The sequence below is a fragment of the Pholcus phalangioides genome, unplaced genomic scaffold (assembly GCF_987345545.1).
Source record: "Pholcus phalangioides strain wild (caught in Gottingen) unplaced genomic scaffold, Ppha-v1.0 ptg000010l_1, whole genome shotgun sequence".
Classification (NCBI taxonomy): Eukaryota; Metazoa; Arthropoda; class Arachnida; order Araneae; family Pholcidae; genus Pholcus; species Pholcus phalangioides.
In genome coordinates, this window is record NW_028301603.1 from 20,426,796 (window position 1) to 20,446,433 (window position 19,638).

The following is a 19,638-nucleotide window of genomic DNA, read 5'->3' on the forward strand; positions in this document are numbered from 1 at the left end:
ACTAAATTAAGTAATGTAATTCAGAGAATTATTATTCATTATAATGAACAACTTGATAAATTAATAATGAATGAATAATTTCCAATTCTAACTAATTTGTCTCCGTTGCTCTCACCATCGAAAAATGTACGCGCGAGCGGCCATGTTTATTTCCGTAACGCGAACATAACGAGTGGTCTCCGGTTCTCGTTAGTTAACGTTTCACGTAGCGATGTCGATAACGAAAATCGCTAGTAACGATGTGAGAAAAATCAACCTTTAGCGATGGTGACGTAAATCTATCCCACAATGCACCGCAAACACGTTTGAAACGCGGGCATAACGACATGAGCGTAATAGACCCCCAGGAACCTTGAGCATGCATCCACCACGGGAAGAGGCTAACGGGGCTCAAGGGAGGAGGGGAGCAAGAATGTATTTCATTAGTTTTTTTAACACTATAAATTATGAAATTATTAGGGTGAAGTAATTGTAAGGAGCCCGCCAAACATCTCTGCCTATAAAGAACTCACAGGGGTGGTTCGAAAAAAAAAAAATTCTACCCGTACGGGACCTGTTTCTGGCTACTCCCGACCACGTTTTTTATAACGAGTTTTTTTGGCCCTTTCAATCCGGATTTGACACCCCTTCAGGCCGCACGGGTCCAAGAGCCACCCCTGGGAACACGCTACAGGAAAAACGGGGTGAGGGATATGGAAAAAAGTAATGCCTTTTGAAGAACATAATTTGGTCATAAATGAGTAATAGTTGGCGGGAATCAGCAAGATATCCGGTTTGGAAACGTATATAATTAGGGGGGTGGCCAGATTTTTCAAGATTTCGATAATGGATGTCGGTCATTTAATTCCCCCTTATGAATGACCATAGATATGATTTTAGATATTTAAGTTACGGCCAGTTAGCGAATCGGCCGAGAGTTAGGCCAACATAAAAAAATCTAAATGTTTATACGGTTCCCCCCATCCTCTAACTTCCAATCAGAAATTTGTTGGCCTATCTTTTCTGAGTCTAACAAAAGAGGTCTTATGTTTTTATTCTGCAATATTCGCTGAGATGTTGGGATTCAAAAATCGGAGAAAAGTTGGGAAAGGAGCATTGTCTAAGTTTTTTTTGCTGTTATTTCCCAACTTTTCTCCGTTTTTGAATTAAAATATCTCAGTGATTAGTACAGTTAGAAATATGGAATTATCGTTTTTTATAATTTTCTGTTGGTCTCGGGAGATGCAAGGCAACAACTTTCTAATTAGAAGCTAGAAGATAAGGGAACTGCATAAAAATTTAGATTTTTTTTAGTTTGTGGCACATTGTATTCTTACTCTTAAAGCTGGAACAGGGTAATATTTGAACACGTTTTGAGCATTTCTTAGGGTACGTCCATAGTGAACCGCTTCTCGCTACTCGCTTTATCGCGGCTAAAAATAGATCGTGAAAACTCATTGGGGCGGCCATAGTGCGCCCGCCTACCTGCTTTTACCGGCTGAAACTGATTTTACCCGCTTTAACCGGAATGAATTGTTATTTCTTTTTCTCGCTTGACCGGCTCACCGCTTGCACTTTAAAACGGATACTTTCCTCTGTGTTCGTTTTATAGTGGAATAGTAAATCGACGGAGTTTTTGTAACGATTAATTATCGTTATTACTAATCGTTGATTAATTATGACATAATAAAAGCAAAATCGTTAATCATTAAGTAATTAAGGAAAATTAACAATTATAGTGAATCCAATTGGAGTTTTTGTGAGAATTAATTATTGTCAATACTAATCGTTAACTAGTTATGGCATAATATAAGCGAAATCGGTTATTAATTAAGGATCATCAATGGTAATACTGAATCCAACGGAGTTTTTATGACGCCTAATTATTGTTAATACTAATCGTTAATTAGTTGACGTAATAAAAACGATATCGTTAATTAATCGAAATACCGTTGGATTTCGTTTTAGCGTTAATTAACTCATAAGATAATTAGTTAATTAACTAATTAAGTTGATTAACTAATTAACGATTAACTGATCGATAATTAACTAATCAACTAATAACGATAAAACTGAACTGGCCGATAATTAGTTAATCAACTAATTAACGGCCAGTTCAGTTTTATCGTTATTAGTTGATTATCGATCATGATTTAGTTTTATCATTAATATAAACTAATTAACGATAAAACTAAATCAAACGGAATTTTGTAACGATTAATTCTCGTTTTTTTAATCGAAAATTTGTTGTGGCACTAAAAGCGAAATCGCTGATTTATCATCAATTAATTAATTAACTATTATTAGCGATTACACTAAACCTATAGCAACTTCAAGGCGAGTCCTATTCATTTCATGTGCATTCGTCATTCTTTCATGTTTAATTTTATGATAAATATTTTTTGTTGTCAACAAAAACACAATAGATCCCCACGTGATAGCTCCACGATGCCAACTGCTCATGCAAGCAGACGCTCCCGCGAGCGGTGCACTATAACCACCACCGGCTAGAATCGCGAGGGATCATCTCGCCTTCTACAACTGCCGCGGTTTAAGCAATAAAGCGGGAAGCGGTGCACTATGGACGTACCCTTACATGGAAATCACGCTTCTACGACAGGCGGTTGATGAGATAAAGGCCGTGCTAGCACTTACAGAACACCCTGTATAAACATGTATTCACACAAATTGTAAAATAAATTTGAAATCGGAAAAAAAAATGGACGGGCTAATAAAGGATGATAATGACGAAACTGGACACGAATAATAATTAGGAAGGTACCAACTTGTCTCGTCGTACAAAAAACGGGGTTTGAGCACGTATCCGCATCTTCCGTTCTGCGCGAACTTTGCCTCGTTCAGGTACATGTGCTTGTCCATTGTCTGATAATTCAACGCCACTGAAAGAAAAAACACGTGATAATATTTACATTTTTTTCACATGTAGGTGGAATTTCATCGCCAAACAAACGACATACATACAGTACTTGGCATTTCTTATACAGGGTGATTCAAAACTCAACAAAAAACAAACAAAACTGATAACAAAAAACAGAATCGCATAGGAATGTATGGCCGAAAACCCCAACTTGATCAACTGGAGGATAAACGAAGATGCAGAAATGACAAGCCAATAGTTGGGGGAAAACTCTTTAAACGTTTCATTGCGTGCATAACTGTTGATGGTAAGAACTTTTAGCACTTGTTGTGAAACTTCACGTGTACACGTCTGTCCTCGTGTAAAGTATCGTTAAATAAAGTGGAGTTTTTCCCCCACCCATTATTGGCTTGCCATTTGTTCATCTTCGTTTATCCTCCAGTAGATCAGGTTGTGGTTTCCTATGTGATTCTGTTTTTTTTTTGTGTTTTCTACCTCCCCTGAAAGTTTGTACGTTGAGTTTTGAATCACCCTGTATATGTCCTAATAATGTTAAGCGGTAGTTACCCAGCTGGCATCCAACGTTCCAGAACTGGATCGGATCGTAATTGCTGGAGTCGGTCCTTGTACCTTTTGGATAGATCCTCGACAAGTGCCTCTTGTTGTAGGACACGAAAGACGCGCCCGACTCGATCGCCAAACGCTCTGCTTTCGTTTCTTGGAATGACGCCATCTCGTAGAATTTCCCTGTCGAGATGGATAGAAAGAAAAAAAAAATCACGCCAAAATTCCGCTGCGCAAGGTACAGCCCATTCATATATGAAGGCGTCTTAGTGCAAGCGTATATTGTCCTTTTGGCGGTGAGGTAAAAGAAAAAATCGGCAGGATATCAATGGAAGGAGTATGTTAATTGGTCATAAATTTTAATTTTCTAGATCATTTTTGTTCGTAGCAACCTATAGCAAGGGTATATCACCCTTTTAATGGTGAACTGAAGGAAAAATTCGCCAAGATACTAATTGAAGATATACGTTAATTAGATCACAAATTATCGTTTTCTAGATCAAGTTTGTGCATGGCATCTTAAAACGAGGGTTTATCACCCTTTTAAAAAGAAAAAAAAATCGCCAAGAAATAAAATGGAAGTGTAAGTTAATTGGGTCATAAATTAGAATCGGTACGTATGTATTATCTGTGCCACGGAGATGAACTGCTAATAAGGCTTGGCAGTAAAATGTGCTTGACGTCGCTTAAATGATCTAGATATACGCCATTAGCAGTTTTAATGATCTAGAAATGTACCACGAGCCTTTTAAGTGATTTGATAATTTTTAAATGTGTCGCAGATCACTTGAGTTATGTAAAACTGCGCTACCGGTCGCTGAAGTGCTCTGCAAATGTGACACAGCCAGTTTAAGTACTCTGGTACTGCGCGGCGAGTCACTCAAGTGATCTGTAAATTTGGCGTTCAGTTAATTTTTACAAAATTAGGTTTGAGATCACGGGCCACATCAGATGACTCCGAGAGTCATAGGTTGAGCATATATATCCTACTTGTTCTCTTTCGTTCGTACATGTATATAGTAAAAAGATACATTATAAAAAAGGAGGGAAAGAAAAAGCAACTTCCGTAGATAATAGAGTTACTATAAAATTTCGCGATGGTGAAGGGAGAGGAAAGAAAACAGAGAACATGTTTGAATTTATTCCACTGGTGTTTGGACGTAATATTACGCCAGTGATCGCAAAGAGGTTAATAGTGCGTGAGTTTAACGAATCAGTGATAAATGTGGTAACCTTGTCCTAACCGAAACGCACATTAGAAAAATATAGAACTGGGAAAGGAAAACATAAAAGAAAAATGTATAATAGATAAGGGAGTTTTTTTTCAAGAGTCCTGTTTTCATATGTCTCTTTCGCTCTTACACATGTATATAGAACGATGCATTATATATGTGGGGGGGGGATCATTAACAGGCGTATAGAAAGGAGGGAGGGAAAGTAAAAATCTTCCGTAGATAGGGTTACTATAAAGCTTTGCGATGGTTAAGCGAGAGAGGAGAGAAAACAGAGAACTTGTTTGAATTTACTCCACGGACGCAATATTACGTCCGTGATCGTAAATGGGGGGGGGGGGGGGTTAATACCTGGCGAGGTATTAACCCCAATTTAATATTTCTTTCGGATGACCATTCGGATCGGAATGTTCAATATATCTACAAGCAGGAGAAATAATGATGACTCACAATTGACCATGCAATCCCCGAATGATTCGAACCTCGTCGGGCTGCAGTAATTAACTATGTCCGACAATTCTTTAGCGACGCCCCCGCCAGAGTGCTTCTGCAATGACAAACGCAAATCTTAACAATTTCTTGGTGAAAGGCATGTTTAAAACTGCATGGTCATGTTAGCAGCAAGATCTGCAACAAAAGCACTAGTTACCATTGGCGCAGCAGCAACTCTTCCGTCGATTTCTTCTACCGGAAGGTGCCGGGCATTGTCACTCCCTTCCTCTTCGTTGTCGTCTTCTTCCTGTGAGGTAGTTGCCGTCGATTTCTTGGCCTTCAACGATACATGAACATGAATAAGAATATAAACGGGTTGTCTCAGAACCCTACCGTCAAAATGAGGCAAAGCACACGTCAAGACAAAAAAACAAAAAACTTTCCATGGAACATAAGTTTGTAAATGACTTTTGTTCAGCACCATGTGTTCGTAGAATTTAAGCCACTGGCGCCAAAAAAGGGACGGGAAAGAAGATTCTAATGCAACCCTAGGAGTAAGTTTTTTTTTTTATTTGTCATTTGACTAGAAGTCGTAAATGACTTTTTTTAATTGGCGTATGGTTTTCATGGGATTTAAGTCGCTGGCAAACCTAAAAAGAGGAGGGGGGAGAAAGGTCCTTATTTAACCCCTAGGAATGAGGAAAATTTTTTTTGCCATGGAACCTAGGGTGGCGAATAACTTTTTTGTTCGGTGCATTGTTTCATTGGAATTCAACCCATTGGCGCCCAAAACGAGGGAAAAAAGATCCTAGTGTAACTCTGGGAGTGAGAATTTTTTTTTCGTTATGGAACCTACGGTCACAAATCGCTTTGTTTGCTCACATATTTTCATGGACTTACAGCCAATGCCGCCCAAAAAGGGGAAAAATCTTCTATTGTAACCCTAGTACCGAGATGGAAATCTTCCCCCCCACACACACACAATACAGTTAATAAGAAAAGGGGCGATATTTTCTCCCCTTAGCAATCACCTACGATCGGAAAGACGAAATTTCACCGTCACTCCTGGAGATGTAAGCAAGGTTGCCACTTCTGAAGAGTGGGGGGGGGGGGGCATGTAACTCTCAAATGAGTGGGTTGCGACCCAGGGTTCTATTAGGAAAATTGCTTGCCTTAGCGTGTACTATTACCCCTCTTTATTTTCACGGTAGTTACATGCAAGGTTAATCAAAGGTTATCAATACGCTCCAAGTCGAACATTTACATTATATCCAAGTCCGTTTCTATAATAAGTGATCCAAACGACGTGAATTCTACCACTTTACTTGGCTTTCACTGACCTTTATCAGGATTTTTCTCGCCAACTGCTCTGGTGAAGGTAGGTCTGTTTCGTTATCGTGAATAGGTTCTTTGTAAAGGTATTCTGTTGAGAGAGAAACAAAAAAAGAGGCAATATTTTAAGTTCCAAGATGGCCTACTAATCGCAAATCGGAAATTAATAACTATAAATTACCATGTATGAGACCGTATTATTAAAGTTCATCTGCCCCAATCATCGAGTATTCGTAAGAAAGATGTCACCACCTACTTCTCTCGCGTGGGGCAAAACAGATTGATTTACTGGAGACATCGCTCCCCACTTTACACCGAAGTACGGAAATTCCGTCCTTGACATTTCGCCTGCTTTGACCGTATGAGTGACTGAGTCGGTGATTATGCAAGTGATCAAGTGATTAGGTGAGTGAGCGTGCGAGTGACCGCATTAGTGACCGAGTGAAGATCGTGTGACCGTATTAGTGACCAAGTGAATGGCCGAATGAATGGCCGTAGGAGTAGCTAAGTAAGAGGGTTATTGACTTTGAGTGACCATATGGGTGTGCGAATGACCGTATGATATAGTTACATCATGTATAATCGATAAAATATATTTATATCGGTATTTTATCGGGGGCGAAATATCCCATTCGATCATTAATACGGCCACTAACTTAATCGCTAATTCGGAACTCATTCATTCCTTCAGTTAGTTATACGGTCACTCACCCACTCACTTGTTCACTCATACGGTCACTCACGAATTCACTTGGTCATTCATATAGTCACTCACCCACTCACTTCGTCACTCACATGGTCAGGGCAGGCGAAATATCCGGGATGAAATTTTCGGAGGCGAAATTTCCGTAAACCCCCCCTGCACCGTTGACAATGGCAATATTTTTGCTCAATACGACAAATTTTTTTAGCGTGTACCCTTTATACTGATATTCGAATAAATATATAGAGTAAAAATTAAATATCAACATATGAGATTGATTTCTGGGTCATAGCCTTGCCAGACTCCATCTTGTGCGGGGTCCCATGACTATGGTTATGGGCAGTTCACATATGTGTACCTATTTCCCTGAAATACGGGATCATTTTCATAGTCCGAGGATGATGTCACTCTCCGCTATCCATACGGAGATTTTTAACAGCTGGCTGATGAGAAGATATATTTTGGAAAGAGAAAATTCAACTGCCCTCTCCCCTCCATCAGCTTATGTAGATGGGTGAAGGTAGAATTCAACGCTCTGGTCCTCCAGATCAAACTCACTGCATTTCCTATAGACGCGGCGCGGCGGGGTGTAAGCTCACTGACTTTTTTTTCTTTCCAACCATACATGGCCGAAGCCAACACCTTCTAGAGGAAGGTTCTTTAGAAGGTATTGCCTAGGCTCTATCGACAGTTCTCAATTTTGGCCATTCTTCCTGTCGGGGAGAGTGTGAGTTAAATCACCCAGACTTCATCCCCCCCCCACCCATTCTCGGGAAAACGAAGGTTTGCCGCTGTGGTGGTCGAGTGGTTATAGTGACGGACTCGCGATGTGAGGATCCGGGTTCGAACCCCACAGTGGTGGTCGGCTGAAGTTGGTTTTCTGTGGTTCCCAACTTCAAGGCGCAAATGCGAGCAGATCTCCCCGTTAAAAAGTCTCGCCACAGAGAGCAACAGTCCTACAACGATAAATCATTCAATCAGAACACTTCACTCATAGTTAGAAAAACTGGTGGCAGATGGCAGCACTACACAAAAACAAGCATTACAGAGAAACAAAAAACTTCACGTCAGGTTTCACTACACGTACAAGCACATTCCCGCATGTACCGATTCGTTGGGGGTTCCGCGTGGGGGGTGTGGGCGGGGTGCATGTGTGGTGTAGTAGGTAGGGCCTCCAAAAAAATGGTTCGGGGATCCATGATGTTCTTAAGTCAGCAACCTCGTTGGGCAATTTGCCTGTTGTGGCGTTGTATTTGTAAAGGGTGAATTCGGAGCCTTGGAACTCTGAACCAGAATGTATTTCCTCTAGTCACGGCAAAGGAGTGCAAGAACCCAGACGGCATTCCTCCCCCTAGTTACGGCAGAGCGTTCAGACTACATTCTCTCTAGTGACGGCAGAGTGAGCATCCAGAATGCATTCGCTCTCTACTCACAAAGGAAGGTAAAGGGTGAATTCGGTGCCTTGGCCCACCGGAACAGACTTTTTTTTTTACTTTTATTACCAGACGCGCCCCGCTCCCCATCCGATACAGACATCAGAGCGTTCATGAAGGTCGGACACGCGTGGAAAATCCAGCCAATTTTTTTTTTTTGCAGTCCGGAACAGACTGCATGCCTTCTAGTCACAGGAAAGTAAACGGTGAATTCAGTGACCTAGACCAGAAATCATTCCCACTGCCAGGGTCGATTAGGCAACTAGGGGCGGGGGGGGGGGGGGAGAGCAGACGGGTCTCGTTCCCCGGGCGCTAGACCCGAGGGGACGTAAACTCATTCTCAAACCATTCAACATTACAAGGGGGACGTCAAAATGCCACTTGCCCCGGGTGACCAAGCATCTAGTTGCGGCCCTGCCCACTGCAGAGTGTAAGCCACGAACATACATCGCATCGTACACTTACCGCCGAGTATCGTGTCGAAATGTCGCGCCATCTTCTTCTGAAAGCGAATGGAACAATGGTTCTCTATCGAAAGGATAAGAGGATACCTACGAAAGAAAAACGTCAAAAAATGAATAATCCATATCAACCTTAAATTTCAATTCACACTATTTCTTAATTTTCTTTTTAACCTTTCGGGAACAATTTTCTCTCTGCGCTGTGTCCCTGATCGAATCGAGGACTTTATTGATGAATCATTTTTGTATTTTTAACGCCATCTTACGACGTATACATGAAACACCTTAAATTCAAAATTCATGTCAGTTTTGGATGATGAACTCATAAAAAAACTCATTTTTGTCTCGAATTTTTATTTATATTAATAAAAAAATACGTGTTGGTGAAAATACGGGTTGTTTAAACTTTTGTCCATATGACAAATATTTTACGGGGCACTCCATGATTTCGGCACACCCCCCCCCCCACCCCCCCACCCCCGAGTCACACAATTATGAAATATCCCGTGTTTTTCGGCATTTTCAACAAGGCTTACTTGAATTTTTGGAATAAAGATTATTTTCATAAACTTCTGAATTATATTTTATAATTATGGTTCTCTCATAATTATAGTCTATAGTCATATGAATACGTATATTCATCTCACATATTTGTCAAACATACTTTTTTGGTGAATTAAATTTTTATTAATTGTGATTTGCAGCAGCTCTGTATTTCCTGCAATTATCGATTTATCAGCATAGCATAGATGGCCACTTTACTTGCCTTTGACAATTTTTCTGGCTGTAGGGGGGCAATTTAACTTTTTGACAATTTTATTGCGATAATTAGCGATATCCCGTATAAATCCCCCTAATTCTCCCCGTATTTTTATGAAGGAAATATGTTCAGCCTGGGCGTATTTATCGTGTTGAGTGTATTGATATACTTTACACTTTTCTACCGCAAAACACCTTCTGCGGGCCAGATGAAACCCTCTAGGCGGGCTGCGGGTTGTGCATCCCCCTACCTCAATCGATCGCTTGAAAAAGTATTTTGAAACGACCTAAAGAAATATCAAGTATGGGCACTGATCAAGTATCGCCAACTAGTAACAGAGAGAGGGAGAAGAGTTTGAGCCTTGCTTGTTTTGTGCGACCGGGAATAAATTCTCCGGTGATGCAAATGTATGTAGTGCATCGAAACCTACTTACTGAGAATTCCGGAAAGCGTACTCTTTGATGGCAGTCAATATGTCGCGGAGGAGGATGCTGGTGGTCAAGGTGTAGCCGTGGAAGACCTCGGGCTCACCGTCTTTCCCATCGTATGTGTCCACTGCGGAAGAAGACAACAATGGACATTTTCCGTCAATGAAAGCCAAGCATTCCAATTATACATTCATTGCACTCATGCACACAAGCATGGATCCAGGAAATTGGGGGTGATCGCCCCCCCCCCCCCCAAGGCAGAAATACAATCTACAATATCACATCGGGACTCGGGGTTTCTAAAAACAATACCCGAACTATAACTATATCCGAAAACTCGTTTATATCACAAATCCCGTTTGCCAGTACGACCATACGTCCCGTTTGGTTGAATGGGACGTACTGGTAAAACGGGACAACTGTTTTTCTTTCCCACATAATTGGCTGCAAAATTTTCAGAAGAAATCTCGAAATTTTTTTTTAATTGTTCTCTCAAACACGAGTTTTTTCCCCCCTTTGAGCGAAAATTCTGCATTTTTGTTAGTCGGCCATAGTAAGGCGTTAAAATGGAACTGTCTATTGCTAGGGTGCTCAATCTTTTGGAAGTTCGAATCATTTTAGTGATCTAGAAATGTGTCGCGAGCCGCTTAAGTCACATTAAAATGCAACCCGAACCACTTGAATAATTTGCAAATGTGCCGTGGGTCACACCAAAGTGATTTGTTAATGTGCTGCGGGCTACTTGAGTGACGTCGGAATGTACCACGATCCACTTAAGTGATGTGGAGCTGTACCGCGGTCTCCTTGAGTGATGTTGTAAATACACCACGGACCACTTCAGTGATCTGAAAATGTATCGCTTAGTTCATTTTTACAAAATTACGTTTGAGGTCACGGGCCACATCAGATGTCTCCGAGGGCCACATTTGTCCCGCGGGAGATGGGTTGAGCATATATGGTCTGTTGTATATCACGAAATAAGATTCTTTTTGAAGAAATTTGAATCTGGTAAACTGAAAGAAACTAATCAAGAACTGAATAGAAAAGGTGATATACTTGACCCGACTTTACTACAGGAAGGCCATTGCAAAAGCAACTCCACACGTATATGGATCACAGGGAATAAATACTACGGACTGATTAAGACATTGAGTACGGGAATGTTTGTAAACAAGGGAGGGTTGGAGGGGGAAAAAGCGTCCTGTCCTACATAGCCTCATAACGATAACTTTAGAGGGGAAACAAAAAGTTTGGTCAGATCTTAGATTCAGAATGAGGAAAAAAAACTTTCGACGGGAAAAAAGATCGCATTATCCGAAGACCCGATAATTTTCCATGTTATGGTATTGGTCTGTTACGTTCTTTGCAAAAATGATAACACTATCCGAATGATATTATCCGTGGTTGTAATAATCGGCGTCGACTGTATGAAGGGAAATAATGGTTTTGTCCCTTAAAATACGGGACGTACTAATTCACCGCTGTGCCATTTGCCCCCACTTATTCGTTCGCCCTCCCCATCATATTAATCTGGATCCGCGCCTGCCTGCATACACATCGTACAGGATTGTACATAGTAGCGTCGTACATAGTCCTTCAGGGACTATGAATCGATGCCGAAGTGTCGCCTCAGCACTGTTTGGAAATGGACTCGCAGCATATCGATGCTCAGCGTAGATGACTTTTTTTTTTTTGGAATAGGTTCAAATTTCATATACTCACGTTCTAGGCAGCGGCAACCCCTGAGCAAAGCCTTTATGTATCCTTCGACGCTGCTGGACCCAACAAGTTGTCCGTAGAGGAGGTACCTTCGTAAAGATTAGTGAAAAATAAAGGGTCAGTCTTGATAACGAGATTATAAAGTGACGATCTCTATTGTGCATACATGTTACGACAAATGCGCTAAATCGGTTATTATGCATACTTGCCAATCTTCGCGGTAAGTTTGATAAATTTCTCACTTTTTTTTTTACGGCGAATGTGCATAATACCCAAGCGTCTTAGGTAAATTTGATAAATACTAAAAAAATCGTCGCTTTTATCGGCGATTTTTCATAATAACCAAGTTTCGTTGGTAAATTTGATAAATACTTGAAATTTATCGCCTTTAACTGTGATTATGAATACCCAAGTGCAGTTGGTTCTCAAACTTGTGTCACACACACACCCGCGGCTTTCTTGCCCAATCCATGCTTCATCTGCAGCTCCCCAGAATAGTTTGGTAGATATTTTCCCGTATAAAAGAACCACTTCAAAGCATTATTACGCACACAAATGAATATCTCCACCTCGCCACGACGCCCCTAACGAAGGTTAGCGAGGCCCGTGGGAGCCAAGACATACACTTTGGGAAACACTGCCTCAGTGTAATTGGTGAATTTGATAAATATGAAAAAAATAGAAATTTTTCTAGTATGTATGATGAATATAGGCGAAACCGGGTATAGTTATAATAAATTTTACGATCGTACCCCAATATAATGACAAATTTTACGATCCTACCCCGATGTAATGATACCTGATAATTATATAGTATAATATCATATAGTACGATTTATCATGTATAATTCGATTCATAATTTTTTTAGTACTTATTAAATTTACCAACGACGCTTGGGTATGATGAATTATCACCGGTATAAATGACAAAAATTCAGGGGAAATTTATGAAACGTAATGCTCGGTAAGTATGCATAACAACCGATAGTTATATGTGTAATTACCGCATTTTTATCATATTTACCGTAGCATATACATTTCAACAAGACACTAGAATATATCCGGCCATTGGGGGGGGGGGATTTACTCACGTGTTATGCGAAGAGGCGATGTAGTAGTGGGAGAGCGGATGCGTCATGTCCTGGTAGATGATCCTGTGTCTCTTGCTCATGATCCGCTCTTCGTTGGACAGCATGAACTCCGTGAAACCTGGAACGTTTTATGGAATGATTTATGGGAAAATTCACAAAAGACGAAAGTTTGACAGGAATGAGTAAGCAAGCTATGAGTGAGTGCGTCAGTAAATGACAGAGGGGTGAGTGAAGGAAAGTGCAAGAGTGGCAGAGCGAACTGTATAGTGAATAGAAGGCTAGCGAGTCAAGTAACAGGTGAGCGAGTCACTCACTGAATCACTCCTCCGTAACTCCCTTACCCACTCACTTAATTGCTCCTTTACTAACTCACACATTGGCTCACTCGATCATTTTCTCATTCATTCTCTCAATCATTTGCTCACTCGTGTGGAACTGTTGTCAGTGATTGTTCCCAGCGATGAATTTTCCGGGGGACATGCTAATACATACTTTAATGAAGGTGATACTGACCGAGAGCCGCCGTTAGGGGTGTGCGACAGGTGCGGCCGCATTTTGTCCCCGCACTTACGCTAACAATTTCTTTCATAAATTCAGAATTTTCATGAATTCTGAGATTCTGCATTTGTTATCTAGAAACAAATTAATTCTGGAATTATTTCTTTTATAAATTCCGAATTACCATCAATTCTGGAATTCTGAATTATATAAATTGTTCAAATTATTTCTTTCATGTATTCTGTATTTCCCCCCATGGGTGCTAGAATAATTTTTTTTATTTATTCTTCATTTTCGATTCACCTCCCCCACAGAATGTATAAAAGCGGCGCTATATGGTCACCGAAGTTATCAAGACACCTCTTGCCCAGCTATTAATTTTGCACCGGGCCCCGTGTCTGATAAGAGCAGCCCTGGTTTAACCTCTGTCGAAGCGGACTGGACATGTCTGCATCACGAAACAACGGCCCCCTTACTTACGATAATGGGAATACCTTCGCGAATACGAGATTCTTAGCAAAACTCATAAGCTATACAAAAACTTTTTTTTTTCTTCTCTAACCGAGCACAACTCAGGTCTATCGCCACAGGCAATTTACTACTTAGTGAGTTGTGCCGGAAGTGTAAGTGTGTGTACCTACCAGTCTGAGTGCGTATCTAGTGTTGTGTTTAATTTTTCAGTGCTGCCATCTATATCTCAGAAGTGAAGTGAGTGATGTGTAGGGACTGAATATTTGTACTGTTTGTAGGACTGTTGCTCTCTGTGGCGAGACTTTTTAACGGGGAGATCGGCTCGCATTTGCGCCTCGAAGTTGGGAACCACAGAAAACCAACTTCAGCCGACCACCACTGTGGCGACGGTGGGGCTCGAACCCGGGTCCCCACGATGTGCGATATTTTGGGATTGTCTCACGGTGTCTTTGTGCGCGACTTCTGATAGACAATGAAGTTCCTTGATTCCCGTTGCTGTCAATGGACAATGTCGCCTGTCTTGTATATATTATATATATATGAGTGTTTATATGCTTGTATATATATGTTTATGTATCTTATATATGTGTGTCTATAGTTATTTGTGGGCCCCCTTCGTGGCCTGCTGGCGACGTACGTATGCACCTGCCCATGTAACCTCAACTTTTTGTCTTCTTATCCGCTGGTGGTCTTTGGGTGCTTAGTGCTCCGGATATTGCATCGCTCTTCCCCCATGCCCCAAACCCTCTGGGTGACCAGCTTATATCCCCTACGGGGACAGAGCGGGGGCCATGGTCGGTTTCGGGTCCCCACGATGCGAGTCCGTCACTGAGACCACTCGACCACCACAGCGGCGTTATACAAAAACTGCAAAGGGACAAATGGCAGGGCCCATCTTCATTGCGGGGTGGGGGGGGGGGCGCTATAAAGTATCAACCGTACCAACGAAATGGCGAAAAAAAAACCTCTGGACCGCAGAGTCAATCGTGGTTACAAAATAAAAACATGCTAAAGCATCGAAGCCTTGCTCGTGAGCAACAGGTTGAAGATGCTGTACATCAGGGGTGCATGCAAAACCTCCTGCGAACGGGTCAAATACGCCCCCTCCCCAAGGGGTTTTATCAGGCCCGTAGCGAAAGGTGTTCCGGTAGTAGATATCAATACATACGATACGGTACATACCTTAGCTTACTCTGTTTAGGGAAGCGTGGCCGAGAGCAAAAATCCTCTTGTTCACCAAACACGGCCCCTTCCCAACGTACTTAAAGGGGTTTAGAGTATCCAATAATTACTTCTGCTCCTGCGGCGAAATAGGGACGCTAGAACATTGTTTCATCATGTCCACTTCACCATCTCTTACCACTGTTTTTCTCTTGAGGATTGGTCTACTTCACAGCTCTTACGGAAGAAAAGAATCGCTAGAAGCCCGCTGTGTCTCCAGAAAATACAAAATCTTTTCACTTTCCTGGAATCCAATTCGAGGCTGCTGCATGCCAACCCGTGGATGACTGAAAAGGATGTGCACCCCGTTGTATATCAATTGATTTTAAATGAGATCGCCCCCTTGGGCCGAATCGCATTAGCAGCCCATTAAAAGCGATGTGGGTAAAATATCTATACGTATAACATGTACTTTGGTTGGCAACACGTCCAGAAAACGGTCCCGAATAGGCAAACTTTCACTTCGATCGAAGTGATTTGATCTATTGTCAGGTACAAATTCCCTGAATGTCCCTTTTGACCTCAAAGAAATATCGTCAGTCTGTGTTGGTGTTGAAAAGGTGATAACCATACCTTTCAAAGACATGTACCCAGGTATTTTGTCATCCTTCGGCTCGTAGTGGTCTATAATGTGCTCACAATCCGACACCCTGACGTCCACCTACAATAAGTGTCATTCATGAAATCATTCTATATAAAATGACGCATTAACGAAATCTACTTAAGAAATTCATATTCGCGATACAACCCTTCGGAAATGCACATAAGTGATAAAAGCGCTATAGTATGACTACGTGCCCATCGGGACATCTTGCAGTTACCTTTTGTTCTTTCTGTATGAAGTTGCGCAGTTCATCGGCTCCTAGTAACGCTGTCCGGCTAACGGAGTACCTATGAGCACAAAGGAGATGGTACCATTGGAATTTTTTTGAACTTTAAACATAAGAAATCCGTACAAATCTTCCGGGAAGGGGAGGGGGGGGGCGGTTGAATAGATCAGGTATCTTCAACCTGTTGCTTCTCGCGAACACCGCCATGTTCACTTGGCACCCGTGTGTTTCATTTCGTACTTTCGAGCCATTGACGAATGCTTCTTATTGAATTCAAGGACCAGTATTATGTTAATTTGAGTTCAAGCCTTATGTAGGAGTTTCAATAGCTTACAGTATACGGGTGTTATCCTTCTAATGTTCTAGTGATGAAAATGGACGGTGATCGTGACTTGAAAAAGGTTCAAGATCACTGATACAGATAACAGAGAAAAGCAAAAAAAGAATATTTTTCCCCGTAACACACATTGGTTTTTCAACTTATTTTATCTCTTGCGGCACAACCGATTGAAAACTTCACCAAACATGAATCTATTGCTACAATGCTGCGCCAAATGTGTTTATCCCTGAAATGCTGCGTTAAATTTGATTTCATCTCTCAAATGCCAAGTCACAAACTTGATTTTTTTTGCTGCGGGTCACTCAAATAAACTGAATATGCCTCGGGTCGCTTAAGTAGTCTAGAACTGTGCCGCGGATCATTTGATCATTTTTGATCATTTTTGTCGCACCACGGTCATTTTCTGCACACGAGGGCTAATTAGACCGGGACCTACAATTTATTGCCGATTCCGAACGGCAGGCTTGTTTTTTTTATACTCGTCGAGAGGTTGGTGCGCTAACCCCTCGATGGGGGACTCCCTGCGATAGCAATTTTTGCTGCGGTCATGTCGCCATTTTTGTTGTACCCCTTGTGTCGGGAAAGTTTTCTGACAAGGACGAACCGGGTATCGAACTCGCGATACCTCTAAACATCCTTTGGTACTTTAGGCGAGTATCTTACCGACCTCGGCTACCGCGCCCGTGCCGCGGATCACTCAAGTGAACTGTAAATATGCCGTGGGTCACTTGAGTGATCTTCAAATGTGCCGCAAGTCACAAATGATCTGCCAAAATGCCGCGATCCACTTGAATGATACCGAACTACACTACGGATCAGTAAAAATGTGCCACTTGTGTCACATCTCTAAATGCACCACGGGTACATTTATATACCCGTTTTTTTTTTTATAAATGTCTCTGGAGCCGTACTATGGGTAACTTAAGTAATCTGTAAATGTTCCACGGGCCTTTCAAGGAATCGGGAACTGTGCTGCTCAATTCATTTTTACAAAATTAAGTTTGAGGTCACGGGCAACATAAGATGACTCCAAGAGCCAAGGGTTGAACATATATGTATTACATGGTCTCACATCAGAGTAGTGTGTGTAGCGGTGATCTTACTTGATCATCAATTCTTCGAGCTCTGGTCTTCTCGTCAGAGAGTCGTAGAAACGCACGAACTCGTCTGGATCGAGCGACTCTTCGCCATCGACTTGACTTTTCCTGAAGTTGGCCGACTATAATCGATACACCAAAAAATCTCGTCACAAAGATGCAATAATCCACAAATTAATATAAATTCGAATTCAAATTGCGTTATAAAATCCATAAAAATTTGGCTAATTTTTATTTTGAATGTCGCCAAATAAGCGACGATGTGTCGTTTACAAGCTAAGTACAGCACAATACGGGTAGTTATTGCCCAAGTTAAAGATGGGTCAAATTTTGAAGAACAAAGGGAGTGTTCATTTCTTTTTGGTGTCAGGTTTTTGGCGACATTTGTGTAATGAAATAATCTAAATGAATAAGGGCGGTATTCACCGACATGGTTTAAACTATAGTCACAATTATTTGATGAGATCGACACGGATTGGTTAAAATTCAGGGTTTTAGAGGCATTTCACACGGAGCGGATGCGGGTCTGGAAGAAGTTTTAACAATTGGAATATACTGCGCCTTTCAGACGAGCCGAAAAATCTCCGCACCTAGGAAATGTTCATGCGGGTCCGGACGTCGTCCGCATGTGTCAAAACCTAAGTGCGGGCTCCGCATCCGTACATAGAAGTTTTGACAATAGGTTTATTCGGAGCTATTCACACGATGCGGATGCGGAGCGAATTCGTCCGCATCTTTGGCTACTTTTTGAAGGTGATTTTTCACGGATTTTTTTTTAATTATTTGCCATAAATACCCTTAAAAACACCATATGATGGTCCCTGCTCATTAATATAATGTACCTACTTACGTCTATCCCTCCGTTCCCTTCTGAGATGGAGATATAGCAACTTTAACTGCCTTTTGTCGATATTTCACTATTTTATACAATAAAACCTGCCAACAACGGCCACTGACGGGACCAAAATTATAAGCCGTTCTGTTCATTACGAATATTTAATTGACCACATACTTTAATAACTTTTAAATTTAATTTAAAAATTTTAATTTTTTTCTTTTTAAATTTTTAAAATTATTTAAACAAATATAAATATCTGAAATATTATTTTAAATATTTGTAATTTTTTAAAATTTTTAATCTGTTAATTTTTTAAACTTTAGAAAAAATACTTTTATTAAACAACGTTATCCACGTACGGTGTTCACTCAGGGCCGGATTAAGACGTTTGAAGACCCTAGCACTTGAATATTTTTGGTGATTCCCCGATACCTACAAGTTTATTTTACTCGATATTCAGTCTATAAACTTAAAAAAATGAAATTTTATATTTCAGAAGTGAGACTAATCTAAGGATGGGATTTCACTCTAAAAGGTTTATGAAAGTTATTTTATAAAACTTGAAAAATGTAACCAATAAACACATCTGTTACATTCGAGAGAACTTAACTGATCCGCCTATTGGTTGCATTTTTGAAGTTTTATAAACGAACTTTTGTAGTGTATACCCGGCCTAAGACAGAATTTCTAAGCACAGGCATTTTGAACGTCTCTACCCCTCCCCTTTTTTACTACTAACAAATTCTTTGATATCTCCTGAATTTTTTTTTCTTTTTTTTGGAACATCGAATGTTTTGGATGTTTTTAGATTTGATTTTTCGAACATTGGATGTTTTCGGAATTTTTCTTCCATATTTTTCCGAAAAGACGGATTTTTTTTTTTTTTAATATTTTCAAAATATTTGAAGACATTTTCTCCCATCGACTACTTGTGAGGATCGGAATGAAGACATCTTTATTCCCATATTCTATGTGGCTCTAGACTAAACCACCAAAGAATGCCTCTAGGCTGCCTATGGGCGCTGAATCAGGGGTGAAGGAGAAAAATAATTACAAAAATTGCGAAAAAACAGTTTTTATGCACGAATTTGGAGTGCTCGTTTGAAAGGGTATGCGGACCCGCATCCGCTCCGTGTGAAAGGGGCCTTAACTATCGAATGTTGTTGATCTCTTATCGAAAAATTGTAACTACAGGTTTAAACCATGTCTGTGAATACGGCCCTAAGGGAATCTCAAAGTGTGCATAGTGGCTCCAAGAGGGAGCCATGCTTTTTCACGGCGTCACATTGAGCGAAGGAAATAAATGAGAGAAAATATGGTGATATGGTAAA

The 19,638-nt window shown here is 40.9% G+C and overlaps 1 protein-coding gene across 1 annotated transcript in view; it reads right to left on the bottom strand.

Moving 5' to 3' along the window:
• Positions 1 to 19,638, bottom strand: part of LOC149081088 (1-phosphatidylinositol 4,5-bisphosphate phosphodiesterase delta-4-like) — a 37,595-nt gene that overhangs the window by 7,101 nt on the left and 10,856 nt on the right. Inside the window, exons 5-16 of the mRNA XM_089237868.1 lie at positions 17,476 to 17,591; positions 16,024 to 16,093; positions 15,776 to 15,863; positions 13,013 to 13,130; positions 11,925 to 12,010; positions 10,209 to 10,329; positions 9,019 to 9,104; positions 6,426 to 6,508; positions 5,303 to 5,422; positions 5,104 to 5,200; positions 3,425 to 3,604; positions 2,766 to 2,879 (exon numbers count right to left, since the gene is read on the bottom strand). Of these exons, the coding sequence (XP_089093994.1) occupies positions 2,766 to 2,879; positions 3,425 to 3,604; positions 5,104 to 5,200; positions 5,303 to 5,422; positions 6,426 to 6,508; positions 9,019 to 9,104; positions 10,209 to 10,329; positions 11,925 to 12,010; positions 13,013 to 13,130; positions 15,776 to 15,863; positions 16,024 to 16,093; positions 17,476 to 17,591 (1,279 nt within the window). The remainder of the gene's footprint in view (positions 1 to 2,765; positions 2,880 to 3,424; positions 3,605 to 5,103; positions 5,201 to 5,302; positions 5,423 to 6,425; positions 6,509 to 9,018; positions 9,105 to 10,208; positions 10,330 to 11,924; positions 12,011 to 13,012; positions 13,131 to 15,775; positions 15,864 to 16,023; positions 16,094 to 17,475; positions 17,592 to 19,638) is intronic.